The sequence below is a fragment of the Corythoichthys intestinalis genome, chromosome 15, assembly GCF_030265065.1.
Source record: "Corythoichthys intestinalis isolate RoL2023-P3 chromosome 15, ASM3026506v1, whole genome shotgun sequence".
Classification (NCBI taxonomy): domain Eukaryota; kingdom Metazoa; phylum Chordata; class Actinopteri; order Syngnathiformes; family Syngnathidae; genus Corythoichthys; species Corythoichthys intestinalis.
Genome location: NC_080409.1, coordinates 14,128,174 through 14,154,412, shown reverse-complemented (window position 1 = coordinate 14,154,412; position 26,239 = coordinate 14,128,174). Strand labels below are relative to the sequence as shown.

General features: G+C 37.2%; 1 protein-coding gene across 1 annotated transcript in view; it reads left to right on the top strand.

The window, feature by feature from the left end:
- The window catches only part of LOC130930823 (disheveled-associated activator of morphogenesis 1-like), a 55,024-nt gene that overhangs the window by 28,091 nt on the left and 694 nt on the right, over positions 1–26,239 (top strand). The window contains exons 16-25 of the mRNA XM_057858990.1: positions 4,476–4,583; positions 4,665–4,762; positions 4,855–4,939; positions 8,469–8,575; positions 11,410–11,498; positions 13,085–13,253; positions 17,277–17,384; positions 19,052–19,112; positions 19,498–19,632; positions 23,564–23,734. Of these exons, the coding sequence (XP_057714973.1) occupies positions 4,476–4,583; positions 4,665–4,762; positions 4,855–4,939; positions 8,469–8,575; positions 11,410–11,498; positions 13,085–13,253; positions 17,277–17,384; positions 19,052–19,112; positions 19,498–19,632; positions 23,564–23,734 (1,131 nt within the window). The remainder of the gene's footprint in view (positions 1–4,475; positions 4,584–4,664; positions 4,763–4,854; positions 4,940–8,468; positions 8,576–11,409; positions 11,499–13,084; positions 13,254–17,276; positions 17,385–19,051; positions 19,113–19,497; positions 19,633–23,563; positions 23,735–26,239) is intronic.

Below are 26,239 nucleotides of genomic sequence, written 5' to 3'. Positions count from 1 at the left end.
TCGTCATCCGCTGAATATGGTACGCCTGCTGGTGGCTTCCCAATGTAGTTATCCTCGTCAAAAATTGTACCCCCTGGGCGGAGTCACTGCGCTGCACTGATTTGCTTGATTTCCATGTTTAGGTGATATAGTTATCTACTAGGTTTTAAAATATGGCCCATCCCAAAAAAAAATTCTTCTGTCGTATAACGTGACATACAGTACGTACCGAACTTAAAAAAGGCAATGTTTTACTGTTTTACTCCTAGGATGACCTACTGTATAACTAATATTACTATAATTCAAATCCTGTATGGAGTTTCTCCAGTTTAATAAATTCGATGTCCAAAATATATAACTGTGGTTCTTTTCTGGCTTCTATTGTTTAAGTCGACATAACTCATAACTAATGTGTGTGTGTGCGAGCTCCCGCAGCCAGGGCATACAATTTTTGACGGGGCCAACTCCATTGGCAAGGTACCGGTGGTGGCTCTGTTGTACAATTAGCATATTTAGTGGGGGGGAATTGAAACTCCGCACACCATTTTGGCGGCGCTCTCTGGCGTTTCATGGTCCACATTTTCAATCCTTGGTTCTTGCTCAGTAGTTGTTGTCGCTTTTGGAAGCTTAAGTTTGAAAAAAATTACGAATATCCATCTCGCCTCTTCGGTCCTCGTGTGGTTTTGGTTAAGCAAAGCAAATGACCATCTGAGGTGCAAGTCGTATGATCAGTTCGAAAAATAATTTTGTGATAATGTGCACCCAGTGCAGTTGAAGAAGCGATGCATACACAGCGGGTCCATTTCTCTTATCCAATGGTTTATTTTGGTGGCGTCTTGTAATTTAACTCAAATGATCTTTATCCAAATAAAAGTAACAAACCAAAAGACTCAAAAACGTATTCACAACTAGGGATGGGAATTGATACGATTTTTACGATTCCATTATCGATATTGCTTAACGATTCGATTCTTTATCGATTCTCTTATCGATTCTAATTTCGGGAAAAAGAAGAACAAACATTTTGATTGGCATCAAGTTTGTTTAATCAGAAGTCACAACCTTACAAACTCACAACGAGGTCAAAAGAGGCCCAAAGCCTCAATGTTAACTGTGGCAATAAGTGGCAAATGCACAAGAATGTGTAACATTTTACTGAAACATTTTTCTAATAGAAATAAAAAATATTGGTATATTTTGGCATATAGGTCGTTGTTCTGCCTTTGGCAATGTCCCCAAACTTTTTCCTGTGAGGGCCAAATAACTCTTCCCTTCTCTGATGAGAGGCCGGGGTCAGTTAGTAACAGAAAAAGTGTGACGATTGCAGGAGTGCGAAATGTAAAAAAAAATGTTGTTTTTCAGAAAGCCACAATCAAATAACCCTCTGTGGATTCTTCACGGAACAAAAGTAAATAAAATTTTAAAAAAATAATATAATAATAATAAATAATAATAGCACTATTTATTAAATAGATAATAACCAAATAACCCTCTCTGGGTTATTCACTGAAAAAGGCCAGGAAATAAATAACACTACTGAGGGAGAAAAAAACAAAAAAAATTCAAAATGCTCTCTGAAATTGTTCAGGGGGCCGGACCAAATATGGAGCCGCGGGCCGTAGTTTGGGGACCCCTGTTTTTATTTACCAGTATATTGAAATGCATGCCTTTTAGTTTTTATGGCGCTTTCACGCTCAAGTGGTGACGAGCCTACGTTCTTTGTTAATGTTTGTAAAATATCCACAGAGCCAACGCCTGTATGTATCATCTTCTGTGTTGTTGTTGTGTGTTTCCACTCGCGATCGGACACTTTAATCCAGTTGTGTAGTGGTTTAAACGATGTGCTAATGCTAGCGAACGCATGCTAACTGTTTGTTATGACTGTGTTAGCAGCTAATCATCGCTGATTTACGTTGATGCGAACCTGTTTGTTATTGGGGACGAAATTGATTTGTTTCATTTCTATTTTTAGTTTCAAGTGATGGTTGAATAAAGTCAGCAAATTATACCAACGTCTTCTGCATCGTCATTTGGGAGTTTGGCTAGCTGTATAGCCAGGACTGAGCCTTAGCGTCTCGGTGAGGACAGTGCAGTCTATTCCCTCCCGATGCAGTTATTTCCATCTCGCAATGACTGCAAGTCGCTTTGTTGTAATTTTTCTTCGTGAAGTGAAGACACACTTTCGAGCGTTCGAACCTACGTCATTGTTATGTTTACGGCGGCAACGCTCGTGCTAAACTATCGTAACCTTTCATTTTCATCCTTTTTCCTGGTGAAGTGTAGCCAAACTTTGGAGCGAGTGGTTCTTGGCGCCATGCTAGTTTGATGCGTCTGGACAACAAGACACGTCACGACGCAATATGCGTCTTTAGGGATCGTTAAAGGGATCGTTAAGGCTTTTTCATTGTGATGTCGAGGCCTCGAAACACTCGGAACCGGTTCGGAATTGGAATCGGATTTCGATTCCCATCCCTAGACGGAACAACAAAATTAGTACATTCCTTTTGAGCACAATGCACTAAGCTACAGTCAAAAACTGTTCTGCCGTCCTCACTACTAACCCCTGTGTCATGATTAGTTGTCATTTTAAGTGTACCGGGGCTGACTCCAGGTCAGTGGAAAGAAACGTTTGTCAGCCCCTAGTGGCAAGGAGTAAAATTACAATAACAAAAATCAGGAATATGGCTCATACAAATTTTGACACATCATAAAAATATCTTTTTTGTTCGTTTCATTCATTTCATTTTATCCGTTAGTTGTTTGTGTTACTACTTTACAACATTTATAGACAACATTTTACAGGAAAACTCTATATTTTAAAATCATATATTGAAAAGTCAATTACATGCAATGACACCAGGGGGGCCTGTCCCAGCCCCCCTTTAAAATCCGCTTATGGCCTAAAAGTGCGGAAAATATGGTAAATGTTTATTTTCTCTGCAGTGAATCCTACGGAGAATGACGCACTGCGTGGCTACTCCCTTGCACGATGCCGCCTCAAGTTTTTCATTACAATATTAATCAATTAGAAGAATGTGTCATGTTTTTCCTCTTAGACAAACTATATTAAAAATTAAAAATATATTTCCCTGCCCCATCTTTTTCCATTTTCAAACATTTCTGAAAAAGCTCCAGGGAGCCACTAGGGGAGTGCTCTACAGCCGATGTGGCTCTAGAGCAGGTTGCTGACCCCCGGTCTAAGAGGTTCGGTGAAGGCAAAGAAATGCAGAGCCCTATTTTCGTATGCTAATCAAATCTAGGTAAGGTGGCTTTTTTAGACCAGATTTTGGACTGGTTAGCTCTCAAATTTACAGGATTATGCCATTTTTTTATAATTACTAGTCCTCGGTCTGATAGGAGGAGGAACTGGTTTGCTCAGTGGAAGGTTGACTCACACTTGGTATCAGGGAATACATCTGACCATTGGGCAGTGTGGTCTCAAATTTTTAACTGTTCATAAAACATGCTGTCAAAATTAGAAGAATTTTTAACGGAAATTTGCTAAATTATTAGCTTGCTAGCTTAGCTATATTTTATATAGTTGTGAATTTTTGAAAAAATGTATCATCAATTTCCGAAGGGTTCGGTGAATCCACGTGTGAAACTTGTGGGGTTTGGTACCTTTTGCAAGGTTAGGAACAGCTGCTTTACAGTATGTAGTAATTTAGTATTAATAGGGGGGAAAAAATGCATATTTTTCAAAAAACGATGTCGGTTCAGTATCAGCATAGGTCGATACAAAACAGCCATGTTCAGTAATGGGAGACAAAAAATGGTGTCGGTGCAAACCTCGTTTTAGAGTGACTTGCTAGTTTTATTTTTTGTCCATTTTTTTTGTAATACGTCTAACTTTTTTCATGAGGACATATTGTCAGTCAGCAAACACAACAACAAAACCAGAAAGAGACCTGAAATGCCATTAGCTGTCATAAAATTAAATGAGTATAATTTATTGATTTTAAATCGATCGAAAATTGACAAAGGTGAGTGTGTACAGTGGCGCCGGAAGTGGGGTGCTGAGGGTTTTGCAGCACCCCCTGGTGTTGGGGGGGGACGTTGGGGGGTGTTTTGGTAGATTTTTGTTGTTGTTGTTAAAAATAAATAAAACATTGAAACAATAGCGTTTTTAACTTTGGGGATTTAATATATATGTTGAAAAGGTTTTTTTTTTGTTAATAACTTGACACCATCTTCGTGTCAGTCGACCCGGGAAATTGCTTTCACACATTAGGGCAACCTGTTTAAATCATTAATTAACTGGAATTAACCTGACTTACATTACTCCCAGTTACTGGTGCTATCAGGTTAAGTCAGTGGCTGCCATTGACGAGGCTAGACGTCCAATCCATTTGAAGTAGGAGGGTGGCAGCGAATGAACGTTTGTTCATTCGCTGCTAACCCTCCCAGACGTCTACTAGTTATAAACTCATTTAAAAACCCAATGATTTATCAAAAAGTGTAAAGGCAGTTAATATTTCTGTTTTTTTTTTCCCCAGAACAAAATTAAAGGTACTATATGGACAGAAATTGATGATCTCAAGGCCTTCAAAGTTTTGGATCTTGAAGAATTCCAGCAGACATTCTCAGCCTACCAAAGGCCACAAGTAATTTTGAAAACTTGATATCATTTTGCGGCCTGGTAGAACACGCCAAAAATATCGTAACATTTTACAATTGCTTAACAGAAAGAAACTGAAGACGATTCTGCTGCCGTAAGGCGAGCCAAGGAACTCTCTGTGATTGACGGTCGCAGAGCACAGAACTGCAATATTCTGCTCTCACGGTCAGTATGTCTTAGAAACAAATACAAATATAGCTTCCGAGGCTATCTAGTATCTCACGTGCACTGTATGTTGTTGTTTTTTTTTGTTATAGGCTGAAAATGACTAACAGTGAAATTCGTTCATCAATCCTATCCATGGATGAACAAGAAGATTTACCCAAAGATATGCTTGAGCAGGTAATGCAGCTCTGACTGCTAAATGTGTATCATGCATCCTATGACTCAGTCCTGGATAGTGCTGTACGATATATCGGTATAATGCCGAAACGATATAAAACGAAGACCTGCGTTTGCAATCCACATTTTGGCCAGCGGATGGCGCCCAGTTTGACTTGATACATTTCGTGACGCCGTATGTCATAGTACGACCACTATTCGGCCTCAAGATGTTTCCATCTCCACTCATTAGTTAGCCAATTGGCCCCACCTTTCCAACCATACGTGAGTAATTCATACAAGACATTTGAAAATAGCGACACAGACGCATAGACAACCATTCATCTTACCAGCCGCTTCTCCTGAAGATGGTTGCAGGGGTGCTAGAGCCTGTCCCAGGTAACTATGGGTAATAGGCGGGGTACACCCTGAATCGGTTGCCAGCCAATCACAGGGCACAAAGAGACTGAACATTGATTGTGCGTTAATAGTTATCAATCAGCCTACCATGCATGTTTTGGGGATCCGGGAGAAAACAGGAGTACCCGGAGAAAAGCCACGCAAGCACTGGGAGAGCATGCAAACTCCACACAGGAATCCACAGCCTGGGATTTAACCCTTTGATCTCAGAAATTGTGACGCGGATATGCTAAACACCGTGCCGCCATTCCAAAATCAATTTTTAATTTCTTTCTAAAATTCAAAACCTCATTACAAGGCTGTAGGTTTGCATACGGATGGTAGGGACATAACACTACCAACTTTTCAGGATGCTCAAAATGTCCCCATTAACTTTTAAGCAACCTTATTTGCATTATATAATGAGTTTAGTTATATAGGTAATTTTGATTATCTTTCCATATGTTGTGAGGATAGAACTGAACCGAACCATTATTAAGTAAATTATTTTGATTATGTTCAGACTTACCGTATTGGCCCGAATATAAGACGGCCCTGATTATAAGATGGACCCCTCTTTTTCAAGACTCAAGTTTGAAAAAGACTTTTTGAACACCAAATTATTTTTTATACAGAAAATAAATACAGTACATCTGAAACAAATGATTATAACAATATATTTGAGAGAAAAAACATGTTATTTTGCTTCATTCAAATCTTAATATCTGAACATTTATATATGTAAACTAAAGTGCAATCACATTAATAAATGAATGGCTTCTGGTTTTTGCAATGTAAATAAACCAATCTATTGTGATAAAACAACAAAATTGCAATAACTGCATTAACCAACCAAGTGAAGTCTAACTGTAACTGTAGTCTTGAAACAAATCTGAATAAGGAAAAACATTGCAATAAAAAAATGCAAACTGGTTAAACTAGTAGCTGAGATCTATAATGACAGAACATCGCTTCAATGATATCTGGCGCCATCTAGCGTCGTGAATGGGGAGAGTAGCTGAGATTTGTCATAACAGAACATCACTTCAATGATATCTGGCGTCATCCAGCGTCGTGAATGGGTATCATGTCTAGACCGCGAATATAAAATGATACCCTCTTTTTCAATCTTATTTCAATGCAAAAAACAACAACAATAACAACAACAATATTCGGGCCAGTACGGTACATTCCCCCTTTTCACTTGCTGAATGTGCCGGTCCATTTTTTCCCCCCTCAAATGCACATTTGATTGGTTGATGATTTGACCACCCCAGACACGCACTCACACAACAACGATAGAAATACATGTGAACATGCCACCTCCTTCGAAGAGGACAGATATTGGAAGGTTTTTTTTCCGCCAGCAGCAGCCACTGTAAGTAATGTAAAAGACGTCAATGTTGTGGAAGTGGGGAACACACCACTAATTTTGCCAATGAAAGTCTGACGTGCATCAAAGTTAGTATAAAATTAAACTGTGTGCTAACCTGCAAAACTTGATTAGGAAGCTGCTTTGAGAGAAGTGTCCTCCTATATGTGTTTTCTACTGTTAATATTAATTAAACTGTGAGAAATGGAGTGAACTATGCTGAAAACTATAGATACAGTGATCCCTCGCTACTTCGCCCTTCAAACTTCGCGCCCTCAGTCCATCGCAGATTTTTTTTTCCAATTAAATTTAAAATATATATATATATACTGTATATATATAATAATATGTCCAGAGCCGATCGCGTAGACTTATTCTCGCTCCCTCCCTCCCTCTCTCTGCACATTTGCCTCACAGTTCTGAGATCAAGGGTTCAATCCCGGGGCTCCGGCCTTCCTGTGGGGAGTTTGAATGTTCTCCCCATGTCGGTTTCCACTCACATCCCAAAAACAAGCATGGTGGGCTGATCAAACACTCTAAATATGAGTGTGTGCGTGAATGGTTGTTTGTCTACCTTGTGCCCTGCGATTGGCTGGCAACCTATTCAGGGTGTATACCTATACTTAGCTAAGACTGGCTCCAGCGCCCTGTGACCCTCGTAAGGATAAGCGGCTCGGAAAATGAATGAATGAATGAATGACATGGTTTTCTTGTGCAGTGTTGACAAATAAATGCGTCAAATAATCGCTGCCAAACCCTTCCAATCAAAATGAATGTCTGTCTATGAGTTTAATTTTTTTAATATATAAATATATATATATGTATCGTTTATAGCTTGATTGTTTTTAAATCTTTTGACTGGGGGTAAAAAATTGACTTCCAGTGTTGCTTTCGTCAACAATGACTAATGAAAATATTTCGTTGAGGAGCAATTTTTTCAGGACAATAATGAGACAATAACTAGCTAAAAACTTGTCTTGGGAGAGTAAAAACATAAGGACATGAATGCCAGTTTTCATCTGATGGGATGAGAATGAGACGAAAATGCGCCATTGTTTCCGTCACATGTTCATAACGTGTGACATTTTATGTGTAGTTAGCATGCATTGTAGCAGTGTTTGGTTGTGTCACTCATGTGATGTGCTGCAACACCCCCCCAACTCACCTGCTAGTGCCCTCTTCAGTCTCCCCATTGCTTATTTTGAGACACACACATTACGATTTGCCTTCTTATCTTGGCAAAAGAGAATATGTTTGCTTTAGCCTTTAAAGGTCTGTGCTGACGGTTCATCACACGGTAAATGTAACTCTTAGCGTTAGCATAGCATTCACGTTCGCGTTTAGATACAGTTTGTGGCGTCCAGGTTGGTGTAAATAAAAATAATGTATTGTTTTCCCGCTAAGAGTGTATTATCCCGTGATAGATTTTTAGATGCTACAATACTGTATGTGCTCGTCGGTCAATGTTCATTAAAAATACTTATTATATTATATTTATTATATACTTATGTATTTTTGCAGCGAAACTTTCGAATTTTACAGATGAAAATATTGAGTAAACGTCAACTAAAACTAGACACAATTAGTCTGAATTTTCATCAACAAAACTAGACTAAGACAAACACATTTTGAAATGACCAAAATATTATTAAGACTAACAAGTATTCTCTTCCTAAAGACTAAGACGAAAATTAAAAGGGCTGCCAAAAACAACACTGTTCACGACATTTCTTGATGTGATGTGCAAATAATACCTCTTTTATTTTTTGTGTGATGAAGCTTCTAAAGTTTGTTCCTGAGAAAAGTGACGTTGAACTCTTGGAGGAACACCAGCACGAACTTGATCGTATGGCCAAAGCGGACCGCTTTCTGTTTGATATGAGCAGGTATGCAGTCAAACGCAATGTCAAATCCATTTGAACGAAGCTCATCGGATCATCATTTATTCGTGCCATTGAGGCGCTAGACCAGTGGTTCTTAACCTTGCTAAAGATACCGAACCCCATGAGTTTCACACGGGCATTAACCGAACCCTTTGGAATCGAACATCTTTTTTTTTTTTTTCAAAATTCAAAATCAATATATCTACGCCAGCAAGCTAAAACCTAAATGAACTGCGATTCAAATTCCTTCTCATTTAGACTGCAAGTTTTTACACAGGCCAAAATGTATGTTTTCGTCTTTTTTTGCATCGCTCACAGCCTGCATCATCATCAGACCACTAAACCAAGACTGAGCAATGAGCATATCTAAGAATTTTTCATTCAAATTTGGATGAATATATATTATATTGTTCAAGACTAAACCTGCTTAGTTGCATTAACCTTGACCATGCAATTGATGCCATGTTTACATCTCAACCAAAAAAATGCCGCATACCAAAATCCATTTTGCCACATCACCCCCCCAAAAAAATGTCACCTGGCAAAAAAATACCACATGGCAAAATCAATTTTGCCAAATGGCAAAAAAAAAAAAAAAAAAAAAAAAAAAAATGCCAAAATCGATTTTTCCACATACCAAAGAAAATGCCATGTGGCAAAAAAAGGCCACATGCCAAAATCCAATTTGCCCGATACCAAAAAAAAAATCCACATACCCAAAAAAATGCCATATGCCAAAATACATTTTGCCACAAGCTAAAAAAACATTTTGCCACATACCCAAAGAAATGTCACATTCCCATAAAATGCCACCTGCCAACATCCATTTTGCCACATACTATAAAAAATGCCACCTGCCAAAATCCATTTTGCCACATACCAAAGAAAATGCCACATGTCAAAATCAATTTTGCCAAATACCCCCAAAAATGCTATTTCCCAAAAAATGCCACATGGCAAAATCCATTTTGCCACATACCAAAAAAATCCCACATGGCAAAAAAAATGCCACATGGCAAAATCCATTTTGCCACATACCAAAAAAAAATCCACATACCAAAAAAAATGTCACATGCCAAAATACATTTTGCCACATACCCAAAGAAATGCCACATGGCAAAAAAATGCCACCTGCCAAAATCCATTTTGCCACATACCAAAGAAAATGCCACATGTCAAAATCAATTTTGCCACATACCCCAAAAAATGTCACATTCCCAAAATATGCCACATGCCAATATCCATTGTGCCAAATACCAAAAAAATGCCACATGAAAAAAAAATGCCACATGCCAAAATCAATTATGCCACATACCACAAAAAATCCAGTTACCCCAAAAAATGCCACATGCCAAAATACATTTTGCCACATGCCAAAATACATTTTGCCACATAGTAAAAAAAACGCCACATGGCAAAAAAAAAAGCCACATGCCAAAATGCATTTTGCCACATACCAAAAAATGCCACATGGCAACATTAATTTTGCCACATACCAAATACCACGTGATGTTCTCGGCCCTGCTGAAATGATTGCCAAATTTGTACACAGTCATTATGTTAAAAAAAATAAAATAAAATCTCACAAATCCAATAAACAGTATGAATTCACAACAAATAATCTTTCCTTTTGATTTGCTTTTCACATTGAAAATGAAATTAGACTCGATTCCACACCGTTTCAATTTTTATTTTTCATGTTGACATTCTCATTCTATCACATCCTTGCTTCACTTATTATTTTCATGGTGTAAAATGTGACGCAAGTGTAGTGTTTTTTTTTTTAGTCAATGCAGTGTGTGCCGCCCGTAGGTCTGTTGTACTTCCTCATACCAATTGAGAGTCTAACTTCCACGGAGTAAACCAGTTTCTCTTCCCATCAGATAGAGGAATAGAAGAATTGGAATAATGCCTGTAAATTGGGGACTAAGCAGTCCAAAACCTGTTCTAAAACGTCACTTTGCCTAGATTTAGTCAGCGTTCTAAAAATAGGGCCGTGAGTGGCATAACCTTTAGACATTTGATGTCTATCGCTGTCAATGGCAGCCAATGTTCATTTATGAAATAGCATTTAAACTGATCCATCAGTAGGAATGTTGTTGAAAAGTTTCTTTAGTTTCAGTGTTGTAAGTGATAATTTGACAAAGACATAGAGCAGTTAATGTAAAAACGGTTTGTTTTTAAAGCACCTCTGGTTCAGTGGTTTGTATGGATATTTAGTTAACTCATTGGCTGCCATTAACACTGATAGAGGAACCAGAGTTCCTTTTTCAAAAAAAAAAAAAAAAAAAACTTTTAACATTAACCACTGTATAACTACTTATAACACTGAAACTAAGGAAATACATAACACCCTTCCTATTTTCGGTTCAGCTTTAATTATCATAAATAATGGTAAACTACAATTAAATTAAATATCATAAATTAACATTGTCTATCATTGAAATCTTATACTGGCTTATTTTCCAATGGAATTTGGTCATGCTGCATAGTTTTCTCACTGTGTGTTGTTGTTAACTCATTGGCTTCTGTTGACGGCAAAAGATGTCCAATCCATTGATTGATGTCTATTGCTGTCAATGGCAGTAAATGAGTTAATGACAGTTCTGTGCTTCCGTATTTGGAATATTTCCATATTCTAAAAAAACCTGAAATACGAAATAACATTATTATTATTTCCATATAATTAAAAAAAATAAATAAACATTTTTTTGTGCGCTGTGAATTTAGACAAGTCAAGAATCAAACCCTTAATGATAATTTTTACTGTGCTGCCATTGATTTTTGTACATTCATTTTTAAGCTCATTTCTAATAAGGTCTGCTATTCCCATCTAGGATCAATCACTACCAGCAGAGACTTTCGTCTCTGCACTTCAAGAAAAAATTTGCTGAAAGAGTGGATGATGTCAAACCGAAAATCAAGGGTAAGAAAATGGAAATAATGAATATGCTTTATCAAAACTTCATTTGTAACAATTGACCTTAGGCTGGCTGAACTCTACTCATGTTAGCCATATTTGTTAACCCACTTAGGGTTCCATCAGGTTTTGCTCCTGAACTGTGCCGTGCCCACTTAGTCCATACAGAATCGAGACACGGTTGTGCCTGACCAATTTGCTGCCCTGGGCAACATATTTTCTGGTGATAATCTGGAATGATTTCTTACAACTATATGTCCTGTTGTTCTTCTGTAAAAGTTGCAAGAATTTCTTAACGAAACTTCCTGACATAAAGGTCACCACATAGAAAGTTTTCTTTTTTAAGGGGAGGGGGGTATCAAACCTCCTACAACCACTGAAATGCAGAGAAATCTGCTTTTGACGTCGTTATACCTATAATACCCACACAAAAACTATTATTACACATGCATTAGGCTACTGCATTACAAATACAGTACACACATAGGTTGTTTTCTTCTTATAGATGAGATGTGTGTGTGGTGGCTTGGCAGGGTATTTTTAAACATAGGGTTTTGACAATTGCCGTCATATTTAGGGATCAAAGCACCGTTCCGCCCCATTCCGGGCCCGACTCTCTTACCAGTACGGCAGTCCGGACTGTTGAGGCCCACTGTCACCCATGAGGTTTTCACCAAATATTATTTGAACTTTTTTTTTTTAGCAGGGCAGGCACTGGACATAGGCAAGCTAGGCGGTTGCCTAAGGCACCATCTAGGTTTGAGGGCACCAAATTGCTGTGATCGGAAAAAAAATAACTACCCTGAAAAGAAATTGTCACACTACGCTTCCAGAACGTTTTCTAAAATATCATGTACATGTAAATAGGCTCCATATAAAAAAAATTATTTGCCTTTTCGATTGGAAATGGCAAACGGATTAGCCTCCTGTTATTTTGTGGCATATATGAGGCATGGAGAGTCCATGCTTACAGTATAAAAGCAGATCGAAAATTAATGGCAGGTGATTAAATCAAACAAATTAATTCAAATTCACGGTTTCAAAACGAAAATTAAAATAATCACATAACAACAAACTAAATAGCATAACTCGCAATTAATGAATCCATTGGAAAACTTACTAAATAATTGGCACCGAACATGCTGGGAGGCATGAGGCATGTTATATGACAAAAGTGTTGAAAGCAGGTGGCAGCAGAGATTGTCTGTCTCTCTAAAGGGAAGTTAGGGATTACATTCAGCAGTGATGGCCAAATGAAGCTTCTTGAAGCAATAAACCTTGTCAGCCAATTGATTCAAAGCTTCATGGTGGTGCATTTGCTCTGTGGCGCTATCAAGTGGTCATGAAGCCCAAGAGGCAAACAGTGAATGTGTTTGTGTTACTGTATGAACAAAATGTAACAATTGCTATAAGGGTAATTTGCTAATATGCAAAATATATTTTTTTTAATTTATACAGGATGTTTTTTGTGGTTGGTTGGGGCCTCCAAGCTACACGTTGCCTAGGTCACCTAGCCACCCAGGGCATATGCCTTATGAAGCACACAGGCCTGGCTAGTATTCATAATTGCCTTCCTGTCTTTGTGTTTTCAGCTTTGTGCCTCGCATCCCAGGAAGTAATGAAGAGCCGCACACTGCGTCAACTCTTAGAGGTGGTTCTAGCCTTTGGGAATTACATGAATAAAGGACAGCGTGGAAATGCTTATGGATTTAAAGTCTCCAGTCTGAACAAGATTGCTGACACAAAGTCAAGCATTGACAAGTATGGTACATTTAAAAAACTACCGCATAGCTTGATAGCCGCCCATCTAGTTTATTAAAGAGGCACTAAAGTCATTTTGCACTATTTTGAACTGTTTTATGCATAAAATAGGTCGAAATGGGAGTTTGTTATTTGATTGCAAACACGTTTACAAGTTAATCGTAAACGTTCTGAAAAATGAAGGTTTTAAAATAGGTCCAGTGGCGCCCCCAGGGGGTGGCCACAGCCATCCCTATAAATTTGTTGGCCACCCCACTGGCCACCCTGCTTGCCAGTATATCGTTAGATTGTTGTAGCATCAGTTATGCATTTCATCCCAAATGAATGCATTTATTTTGTTTTGTTAAATGTAGGGCTGTCAAATTTATCACATTAATGGGTGCTAATTAATTTTTTTAAATTAATCACATGAAAATATTTATCGCAATTAATGCATTCACAGTACGACTCGTTCACGCATTGCTGCAAACAGCCTACAATGGCGTCGTTTTACTTCTATACAGAGATAAGGGGCAGTGTCAAGTGAGTGGAGTAGATAAAAGCATTCATTGTGGCCGTGCTTTTAATTGGCAAAAGCTTTGTCATCTCTCCCACAGCAACTATTAATATTGAAGGGATGCGACGTGGGGAAGAATGACAGGAGTTGATCTTTTTCTTAACACCCTGTAGTGTACCCAACGCAGAGAAGATATAGCATTTGCAGCCACCACACACAGTCATGGTTGCACCACTTCCCATCATGCATTTGGGCAGAACAGTTAAGTCGCTACAGTATCATTTACTGAAAGCTCAACAAATACACTAGATGGCAATATTTAGTCACAATATACAAACTCACATTTATTCTTTAAGAATTACAAGTCTTTCTATCCGTGGATCCCTTTCACAGAAAGAATGTTAGTAATGTTAATGCCATCTTGTGGATTTATTGTTATAATAAACAAATACAGTACTTATGTACAGTATGTTGAATGTATATATCCGTCTTGTCTTATCTTTCCATTCCAACAATAATTTACAGAAAATATGGCACATTTTAGGGATGGTTTGAATTGCTATCAATTACGATTAATGAATTTTTAAGCTGTGCTTAACTCGATTAAAAATTGTAATCATTTGACAGCCCTAGTTAAATGTACACCTTATGCCTAATATATTCATAACACAATAAAACAGAATTGTTGTGGAACTCAAAATGTTGACTGGACAGTTACGGACTATGCACATTAAATCATTAGTAACATCAAATATTACACAATACAACAAAGTATATCAGTAGCTGTGTCCTTAAGTCTTTCTGATAGTTTTCCCCTGACCTTTTTACTGCAATAATATAATGAAAACCTGAAATGATGGCTTTTAGTTTTGGCCACCCCAAGATTTTAAGTGGCCCCATCTGGCCACCCCTATGAAAAATTTCTGGAGGCGCCACTGAATAGGTCGCAATGTGATGTCACACCATGCCTTGCCATGGACGTCCAAATTTTTTCTCATTCATTTTCAATGGGATTTTTTTTTTTTCCCCCAAATCAACAGAAAATGACTCGATATCAATAGGACGTGTCCCCCAAACTTCCCCAATTCCATTGACGATTATGAAGGGTGCCGCCATTGACGTCCATGGATGTCCAATTCTCCCAATCATTTCTAATGGCTTTTATTTTGTTTAGTGCCATTGACAGGCATTATTGTCCATTCTATTGATAGACCTGAGAGGGGCTAAGATCTGTATCTCCACAGAGGAAAGACCCAGGTGTAATTTCTCCCGAAATTGCAGTTTCTAGTTATGAAAGTACACACCCTCCACGTCCAATAATATCGGGAGTAGAGTGCACTGAGAAAAGTCATCTGGAGAATGTGACCTGGAAATGTCCAAAAATCAGGGCCGCTCGAAGTCACTCACAGCAGGGGGTGCTGAGGATCTTATTTTGTTTTTCCCATCCAAAATAGCCATTTCAGTCTAAATTTGTCTTTTCTCCGTACAAGGCATGCACAATATGGCAGTAGCCACACGTGCTGGATAGTTTATGTATTACAACTAGGCTACTACAAAGACAGCGTTCTATTTCACCTACAGTGTGTGTTGGAGTTTTTGTATTGAAATGCATGTACCGTGTTGGCCCGAATATAAGACGGTGTTTTTTGCATTGAAATTAGACTGAAAAAGAGGGGGTCGGCTTATATTCGCAGTCTAGACGTTATACCCATTCAAGACACTAGATGGCGCCAGATATCATTGAAGCGTTGTTCTGTAATGACAGATCTCAGCTACTCTCAAGTTTAACCAGTTTACATTATTTTATTGCAGTGTTTTTCCTTATTCGGATTTGTTTCAAGACTACAGTTACAGTTAGACTTCACTTTGATGGTTAATGCAGTTATTGCAATTTTGTTGTTTTATCACAATAGATTGGTTTATTTACATTTCAAAACCCAGAAGCCATTCATTTACGAATGTGATTGCACTTAAGTTTACATATTTAAATGTTCAGATATTAAGATTTGAATGAGGCAAAATAATATGCTTTTGCTCCCAAATATATTGTTATAATCATTTGTTTCTGATGTACTGTAATTATTTTCTGTATAAAAATTTATTTGGTGTTCAAAAAGTCTTTTTTCAAACTTGAGTCTTGAAAAAAAGGGGGTCGTCTTATAATCAGGGCCGTCTTATATTCGGGCCAATACGGTATTATAATGCAAACGCAGCTTGACAGCGCAATGACGCACAAACACATTTGAAAACTGAAAGGTCCAATAAACCTGGTTTATCATTCACTTTTCACAACACTGCATGGCAGCAGCTCAACAGCAACAACAAACAATAATATGGCTACGATTCAAGCTATTTGAAGTTCTCCACGGTCTAAATCTGCAGCTAACCTTTTCACGCTATTACCATATTTTTCGGACTATAAGTTGCACCTGACTATAAGTCGCACCAGCCATAAAATGCCCAATGAAGAGGAAAAAAACATATAAGTCGCACTGGAGTATAAGTCACATTTTGTGGGGGAAATTTACTTGATAAAATCCGACACATAGAACAGATATGTCATCTTGAAAGGCAATTTAAAATAAAAATACAATAGAGAACAACATGCTGAAGAAGTGTACAGTATGATAATGTTACATGATGCATGAACAACGAAATGCAAACATGGCCGGTATTGTAACGTAACATAGCTATTAAGAGTTATTCAGATAACTATAGCATAGAGAACATACTAACATTTTTACCAAACCATCACTGTCACTCCAAAACACCAAAATAACATGAAATGATATAATAATGTGTTAATAATTTCACACATAAGTCGCTCCAGAGTATAAGTTGCAGCTCCAGCCAAACTATAAAAAAAAAAACTGCGACTTATAGTCCGAAGAATACGGTATAAACTATCATAATCATTTTCATTTTTGTCCTTGGATTGAATTTTTGAAAATGTCGCTGTTTTTGTAAAGAAAATATCAACGATTCCTTTTTGTGCCACTTTTTCACTTTTTTTCTCCCCAAAACCAGGGGGTGCTGGAGCACCCTCAGCACCCCAATTCCTGCACCACTGCCCAAAATATACAGGAATTGACCCAAAATCCAACAGGAAGTGACTCATAGGTACCCTAAAATTAACAAGGAAGTGACCCAAAATTAACTCACTGCTAGCTGTTGACAATAGATCGTACAAATCATTTAAATTGGAAGTACTGGCTCATAAAAAAATGAACTTCTGGACACTTTCAACGCAGGTTGACATTCAAATCTGTTAAAATAGCATCCAAGGTTATGAAAAATATCAAAATAAAACTTTTGCGCCGCTTTAGGATCATTTAACTATGGTATCGCTCATCTGAATATATTTTTTTTCCTTATTAAAATGATGTTTACAGATGTTTTTTTGTTTAAATGTGGTTAATCTGGCTTCCAAATTTAGATAGCTTTTGCCAGAAGACTATTTCTTATTTTCTTATACAGCACGCAGCTATAATCCATGGATGAAAGTGGGTGATTTTCACATTTTGTAGAAACATCACTCTGCTCAACTACATCATCAGTGTGTTGGAGAAGAGGTTTCCTAACGTAGTGGCACTCAGTCAAGAGTTGCAAAATGTTCCAGATGCTGCAAAAGTCAAGTAAGTACAGCTTCGTTCCTATTGGTGCAAAGATTTTCATCATCATCATCATCATTTTCAAGCAAAGCATTTTAAGCCCTCGGTGCTCAAATTTAGAAAATACGGTGCCCTCCATAATTATTTGCACCCCTGAAAAAGATGTGTTTTTTAGCTTCTAATAATTTTTTAAATTCAAATAATTTGGGACTTTAATGGAAAAAAAGAGAAAAATCCAACCTTCAATACAAGTGCATTCATTCAGTGGGGAAAAAAATCCCACATAAAGAAATAATTATTTTACATGAAATAATGTGTGTCACAACTATTAGCAGCCCTGGTGTTAATACTTTGTACAACCCCCTTTTGTCAACAAAACAAGGTCTGGGGACTGAGATGGCCATGGGAGGAGCTTGATTTTGTGTCTGGTGAACCATTTCTGTGTAGATTTGGCCATACGTTTAGGGTCATTGTCTTGCTGAAAGACCCAGTGACGACCCATCTTCAGCTTTCGGGCAGAGGGCGACAGATTTTGATTTAAAATGTCCTGGTATTTCAAAACATTCATGATACCATGCACCCTAACAAGGTTCCCAGGGCCTTTGGAAGCGAAACAGCCCCACAGCATCACTGACCCACCCCCATACTTCACAGTGGGTATGAGGTGCTTTTCAGCATGCGTGCATGCATGTTCCAATAATAGTATGATAGTATATAATAGTATATAATAGTATAATAGTAATAATTCAAAAATAATAAAAAGTACAAAACTGCAAAATACAACGAAAAAATGGACACTTCTGAATCTAAATTTTTTGAAGGATTCATAAGAAAGGATTTATAGAAAATTAATAAAAATAAAATTTTCAGATAATTTTTAAAAAAAACATTGAACATTACATTGAAAATACAGTAAAAAAGGACATTTCTACATAAATATATATTTTTTAAAATTTTTTAAAACTGAAGAGAATATGGAAAATTAATTTGAAATCAAGAATTTATATTTTAAAAAATAAATTGGAAAAAATACAACAACAAAAAATTGACAATTTGCATTTAACAAAATTCCATAAAATGGAAGAAAATATGGAAAATTACTAAACAGTATTTTAACATTTAAAAATAGAATATTAAATTGAAAAGTGCAGCAAAAAATAGAGATTTCTAACTAAATATTTTTTTAATTAAAAAGAAAATATAGAAATTTTAATTTAAATAAAGTTTTTAAATAAAAAGAATAGGAAACTGTAAAAACGGAACAAAAAATTGGACTACTCTAAATGAAGAAATCAGAAAAAGAAAAAAAGATTAAAATAGATAAAGATATACTGTATATATAGTTATAAAGCTATTACTACTGTATTTTATTTTATTATTATTATTACTATTTTTTGTTTTTTTTGGGGGGGTGGGGGAGAACATCATACATCAAATTAAACATTTTAATTCTAGCCATGGTCTCTTTTTATTCTGAAAAAAAAACAACAACAACAACAAATCAAGAAAAAATCCCAGAAAAAAAAATCCTATCCAATTTTGGATGGGGGTTTTTTTGGGTCAACCTGAAAATGTCTTATCTATTTGAACCGGGAAGTATGTCAGCAGATGAACTTTGTTGATGAGTGATGATGACACTCCATTTCTACATCATTAAGAACTACTAATGTTTCCTTTTTTTTTTTTTTTAGTATGACAGAATTGGAGAAAGAGATTAACAACCTGCGATCTGGCATTAAAAATGTTGAAGCTGTAAGATTCATTTTTTCTTTTAAATATATTTATTTACCATTTTTAATGAACAAAATATTACAGAGTACACATAAGTCAATACATCATTTATATGTTGACCCCAAAATAGTACTAACAATTTTTAAAAGTCTCTAAACTACAAATTTGTCATTTTTTTTCCTTTCTTTTTTGTTGTTGAATTTTTTAAAAGTATTTTAAGCAAAATTTATATTGACATTTTAATTTTCGGGAAATTGGTTCCAATATATTAAATAAAACTGAAGCTGTTTTTACTATCTTTTTTTTTTTTTTTTTTTTTTTTTTTTAATCACTGATTCAATAAAGGTATATTTTCAGTGCACGACAAAATTTATAGTTGATATACAGTATATACTTGTACTTCCAGGAACTGCAGTACCAGCAAGGTCACAGCTCTCAGCACTCAGCTGATAAATTTGTTCCTGTGGTCAGGCAGTTCATCACCGTGGCGTCCTTCAGCTTTTCGGAAGTTGAGGAATCGTATTCTGAGGCTAAAAATCTGGTAAGAACACAAACTGAAAAAATACTGCATGGACTACCACCCTGATGCTTATCCCCGCAAATTTAACATGTGCATTCACCGAACCCTTCGGAATCAGATAATAAAGCAATTTTTCCAAATTCAAAACATATGGATAAACTAGCAAGCATTTTGACAGCATGTTTTAAACAGGCCAAAAATATGTATCTTTATAGATATAGAGATGCCTGCAACATGCATTTTCATAATGATTCAAAATTATTTTTCGAACAGATGATGTGACTAGCACCTTAGAGATGGGTCTTTTGCTTTGCTTAGATAAAACTACACCTGAAGGGGCAAGATGGATATTTAGAATTTCTGTAAACCTAAGCTTTCAAAAGCTCCAACAACAACTGAACTTGAACCAAGGATTGAACACGAACAGCGTCAATATATTATATACTAATGCACAGTGGTACCTCTACCTATGAAATTAATTGGTTCTTGAAGTAGTTTCGTAACTTCAAAATTCTGTGAAAAGAGACAGGTTTTCCATGTAAATGCCCTAATTCATTCCAAGCCCTCCAAAATTCAGACATAAATCTTTTATACTGCGTAAAAATGCATCAAAACATGTAACAAAAACATGTTACATTTAGATTATTGCACAATAAGCATAAAATTTGAGTTGCGCATAATGGTTAATTGGTTCTGGAATTAGTCTCGTAACTTGAAAATTCTTAAAATAGAGACATGTTTTCCATCAGAGATGTCCCGATCGCCGATCACGTCATTTTCAAAGTATCGGAATCAGCAAAAAAATATCGGCCATGCCTTTTTTCAATTTTTTTAAAATTTTTTTAGTTAAATTGTTTTCTAATTGTATTTAACGTTACAGACATAATATGTTACACTCATCCAGAGTCTTTAGTTTAGGCTTAAGGTAGGGTTATCAAATTTATCCCGATAACGGCGGTAATTAATTTTTTAAAAAATGTATCACGTTAAAATATTTAACGCAATTAATGCATGCGCTGCACGACTCACTCACACGCATTGTCGCGCTCAATCTGTAATGGCGCTGTTTAACCTATATAGAGAGATAAAAGGCAGCATATAATGAGTAGAGTGAATTTTGGCAGCCTTCGGAGCCTTTTTTTAATTGGCTAAAGCCTTACAATCCCTCTCCCTACGATCAGAAATATCATAGGAAGCAATGTGGGGAAGCAAGGTAGCAATTGATCTGTTTCTTAACACCTTATGTTATTTCCCAACGCAGGGAAGATCTATCAATTGGTAGCAGTACGCACAGTCATGATTCCACTTCCCATCATGCATTTGGGCATGGCTACAGTATCATTTACTGAAAGCTCAACAAATACACTAGATGGCAATATTTAGTCACAATATACAAAGTCACATCTCTCCTTTAAGAATTACAAGTCTTTCTATCCGTGGATCCCTTTCACAGAATGTTAATAATGTAAATGCCATATTGAGGATTTATTGTCATAATAAACAAATACAGTACTTATGTACTGTATGTTGAATGTATATATTCGTCCGAGTTTTATTCATTTTTTTCTTAATTTTTCCCGACCATATACATTTTGGCAATGCATTATCGGGAATGATTGGAATTGAATCGGGAGCAAAAAAAAAGCAATCGGATCGGGAAATATCGGGATCGGCAGATACTCAAACTAAAACGATCGGGATCAGATCAGGAGCAAAAAAACATGATCAGAACAACCCTATTTTCCATGTAAATGCCCTAATCCGTTCCAAGCCCTCCAAAATTCAGACATCAATCTTTTATAATGTACGCCCCCGCAACCCGACCCTGGATTAAGCGGTAAATGATGGATGGATGGATGGATGGATGGATGGATGGATGGATGGATGGATGGATGGATGGATGGATGGATGGATGGATGGATGGATGGATGGATGGATAAAAATGCATCAGAACATGTAACAAATACATGTTACAATTACATCATTGCACAATAAATATAGAATCAGAGTTGTGCATAATGTAAAAAAAAAAAAAAAAAGATTAAAGAATAAAAGCTAATACACTCATGTAAAGCTGTCGGAACACGAGTCGTGAATGAAGAGGACTCAGGGATACACGCATACACATGCAGTAAAGGTCCTTCTTTGCCAACTGGATGCCAGGAATGGTGGGCAATAGCCAATGGCAGAGCAGCTTTAAGTATGTTACGTTCAGTAATGGTAAATGGTGTTATACTTGTATAGCGCTTTTCCACCTTTCAAGGCGCTCAAAGCGCTTTACACTACATCGCCATTAGTATTCAATAAAATGACAGAAGGGGGAAAAATAAGTAAGTGGACCATCAAATTTAATATTTTGTTGCCCCCCGTTTGGCAGCAATAACTTCAACTAGATGCTTCCTGTAGCTGTAGATCAGTCTGGCACATCGATCAGGACTAATCTTAGCCCATTCTTCTCTACAAAACTGCTGTAGATTCCTGGGATGTCTGGCGTGAATCACTGTCTTTAGGTCTTGCCACAGCATCTCAATGGGTTTCAAGTCTGGACTTTGACTTGGCCACTCCAGAACGTATATTATGCTCTTCTAAAACGATTCTGAAGTTGATTTACTTCTGTGTTTTGGACCATTGTCTTGTTGCAGCATCCATCCTCTTTTTTTTAGCTTCAACTGTCTGACACTGTCTGACCTCAGGTTTTCCTGCAAAACATCTTGATAAACATTTGAATTCATTCTTCCATTAATGATTGCAAGTTGTCCAGGCCCTGAAGTAGCAAAACAGCTCCAAATCCTATTGCTGCCTCAACCATGCTTCACGCTGGGGATGAAGTGTTGATGTTGGTGCGTTGTTCCATTTTTCCTCCACACATGACATTGTGTGTTACTCCCAAACAATTCAACTTTGGTTTCATCAGTCCACAAAATATTTTGCCAAAACTTCTGTGGAGTGTCCAAGTGCCTTTTTGCGAACAATAAATGAGCAACAATGGATTTTTTTTAGACAGCAGTGTCTTCCTCCGTAGAGTCCTCCCATGAACACCATTCTTGGCCATTGTTTTACATATACAGTGGGGAGAACAAGTATTTGATACACTGCCAATGCCATTGGCAGTGTATCAAATACTTGTTCTCCCCACTGTAGTTGATGTGTACACAGAGATATTGGACTGTGCCAGTGATTTCTGTAAGTCTTTAGCCAACATTCTAGGTTTTTTTTTTTTTACCTCTCTGTATTCTGCGCTGAATTCTTGGCATCATCTTTGGTGGACGGCCACTCCTTGGGAGAGAAGCAACAGTGCACAACTCTCTCCATTTGTAGACAACTTCTCTGACTGTCGATTGATGAACATCTAGACTTTTAGAGATGGTTTTGTATCCTGTCCCAACAATCTTTGATGGCAGGTCTTCAGACAGCTCTTTTGCCCGAGCCATGATGCACATAAGACAATGCGTCTCATCAAGACAATTCTTACCAGGTGTGTGTTTTATAGTGGGCAGGGCAGCTTTAAACCACTCATCAGTGATTGGGCACACACCTGACTTAAATTGTTTGGTAAAAATTGGTTTCAATTGCTCTTTAAATCTTCTTAGGCAGTGTTCACTTACTTTTTTGCCCTTCTGTCATTGTTTGCATGCTATCCTCATTAAAATATGAAAACCTATAAATGTTTTGGTTGTTTTATTTAAAGCACACAGTTTTTACATCTGTGATTTTGACAAAGATCAGACCAGATTTGATGGTGATTTTATGCAGAAATGTGAGAAATTCCAAAAGGTTCAGATATCTTTTCATACCACTGTAGATGTATCACTGTATTGTGAGTTTAAGTGAATGCCCCCCCCACCCCCTCCAGGTGGACCAAGGGAAATGCGAGTGATGACGCCTCTGACTGTACGAGCAGCGTAGATTTCTTTTGTAATGTTTGTTTCTTCACCTTTTGACATGGCTGTAGCTGGGCAAAGCGCTGCAACACTTTGGAGAAGACTCATCCAAGCTGGAGCCCGACCAATTCTTCGGGATCTTCGACACGTTCCTCTCGGCTTTCGCGGAGGCCAAGCAGGCCAATGCAGACGCCATTAGACGCAAGGAAGAGGAAGAAAAACGCCAACTTCTGGAGGCCAAGGTAACTTTTTTTTAATTTTCATTACAATGCTTGGTCTTAAAAATTTCAAAACTTTGTCTTACCTCATGTCTTTAAAAAAAAATATCAAATGAACAGTGTTGGAGTCGTTACTTGAAAAAAGTTTTATTACTGAGTACCACTTTTTACTGACAGTTACATTGCTTTTAGAAAATTATTACAATAAATGTTACTTTAGTTTCATATATAATAACTTTTGTTTTTTCCCTTTAATGATTTTTTTTTTTAAAGTTTTAGAAATGATGTTTACCAAAATAACATTTTTATAAATTCTGTATATTACAGTGGGGCAAATAAGTATTTAGTCAACCACCAATTGTGCAAGTTCTCCTACTTGAAAAGATTAGGGAGGCCTGTAATAGTCAACATGGATAAACCTCAACCATGAGAGACAGAATGTGGAGGAAAAAAAAAACAGAAAATGACATTGTTTGATTTTTAAAGAATTTATTTCCAAATTAGAGTGGAAAATAAGTATTTGGTCATCTACAAACAAGCAAGATTTCTAGCTGTCAAAGAGGTCTAACTTTTTCTAACGAGGTCTAACGAGGCTCCACTCATTACCTGTATTAATGGCACCTGTTTTAACTCATTATCGGTATAAAAGACACCTGTCTGTCCACAACCTCAGTCAGTCACACTCCAAACTCCACTATAGCCAGGACCAAAGAGCTGTCGAAGGACACCAGAGTCAAAATTGTAGACCTGCACCAGGCTGGGAAGACTGAATCTGCAATAGGTAAAACGCTTGGTGTAAAGAAATCAACTGTGGGAGCAATTATTAGAAAATGGAAGACATACAAGACCACTGATAATCTCCCTGGATCTGGGGCTCCATGCAAGATCTCACTCCTTGGCGTCAAAATGAAAACAAGAACGGTGAGCAAAAATCCCAGAACTACACGGGGGACCTAGTGAATGACCTACAGAGAGCTGGGACCACAGTAACAAAGGCTACTATCAGTAACACAATGCGCCGCCAGGGACTCAAATCCTGCACTGCCAAACGTGTCCCCCTGCTGAAGAAAGTACACATCCAGGCCCGTCTGCGGTTCGCTAGAGAGCATTTGGATGATCCAGAAGATGACTGGGAGAATGTGTTATGGTCAGATGAAACCAAAATAGAACTTTTTGCTAGAAACACAGGATCTTGTGTTTGAAGGAGAAAGAATACTGGATTGCATCCGAAGATACTATACCCACTGTGAAGCATGTGGGTGGAAACATCATGCTTTGGGGCTGTTTTTCTGCAAAGGGACCAGGACGACTGATCTGTGTAAAGGAAAGAATGAATGGGTCCGTGTATCGAGAGATTTTAAGTGAAAATCTCCTTCCATCAGCAAGGGCATTGAAGATGAGATGTGGCTGGGTCTTTCAGCGTGACAATGATCGCAAACACACAGCCAGAGAAACAAAGGAGAGGCTTCGTAAGATGGCCTAGCCCAGGGGTGGGCAAACTGGTCCTCGAGGGCTGCAGTGGGTCCTGGTTTTTGTTCCAACTGACCCAGCACAGATAGTATAACCAATGAGGTTTCAGCAGAAATAAGAAGCACCTGACTGCAATCGACTGATTGCACTTGTAAAACAGCAGATTGGTGAAAATGTGTCCTCTTAATGGGTTGCAACAAAAACCTGCACCCACTGCGGCCCTTTGTGGAATAGTTTGCCCACCCCTGGCCTAGCCAGTCTCCAGATCTCAACCCCATAGAAAATCTGTGGAGGGAGTTGAAAGAGCGCGTTGCCCAACGACGGCCCCAAAACATCACTGCTCTAGAGGAGATCTGCATGAAGGAGTTGGCCAAAAACCAGCAACAGTGTGTGAAAAGCTTGTGAAGAGTTACAGAAAACGTTTGGCCTTCGTTACTGCCAACAAAGGGTACATAACAAAGTATTGAGATGAACTTTTGGTATTTACCAAATACTTATTTTCCACCATGATTTGCAAATAAACTCTTTAAAAATCAAACAATGTGATTTTCTGGGGGGGGGGTTCCACATTCTGTCTCTCATGGTTGAGGTTTACCCATGTTGACAATTACAGGCATCTCTAATATTTTCAAGTGGGAGAACTTGCACAATTAGTGGTTGATTAAACATTTATTTGCCCCACTGTACATACGTATACTGTATTACAAAGTACTTTACATTAGTTTAATAATAAATAACTTGTTTACCGTTTTGCGCTTTATTTTTAATGGAGAATTTTTACCATTATTCCCTTAATCCAAAAATGAAGATAATGTTTACTGAGTTTTACTTTTTTTTTTTAATCAAAAGTAAATGTATTTTTTAAATTAAAAGTCAATGTATAAGAGAATATTCTTTTCATTAAAAATAAATCACAAATTTAAAAATTAATTTTATATAGAAAATATTTACCAATTAATCCAACCCTTTACTTAAATACATAGTGGGGAATAAAAATGGAAAAATAAAGGTTATGATATGCAAAAATACATTTTAAAAAATAATATATAATAAAAGTTA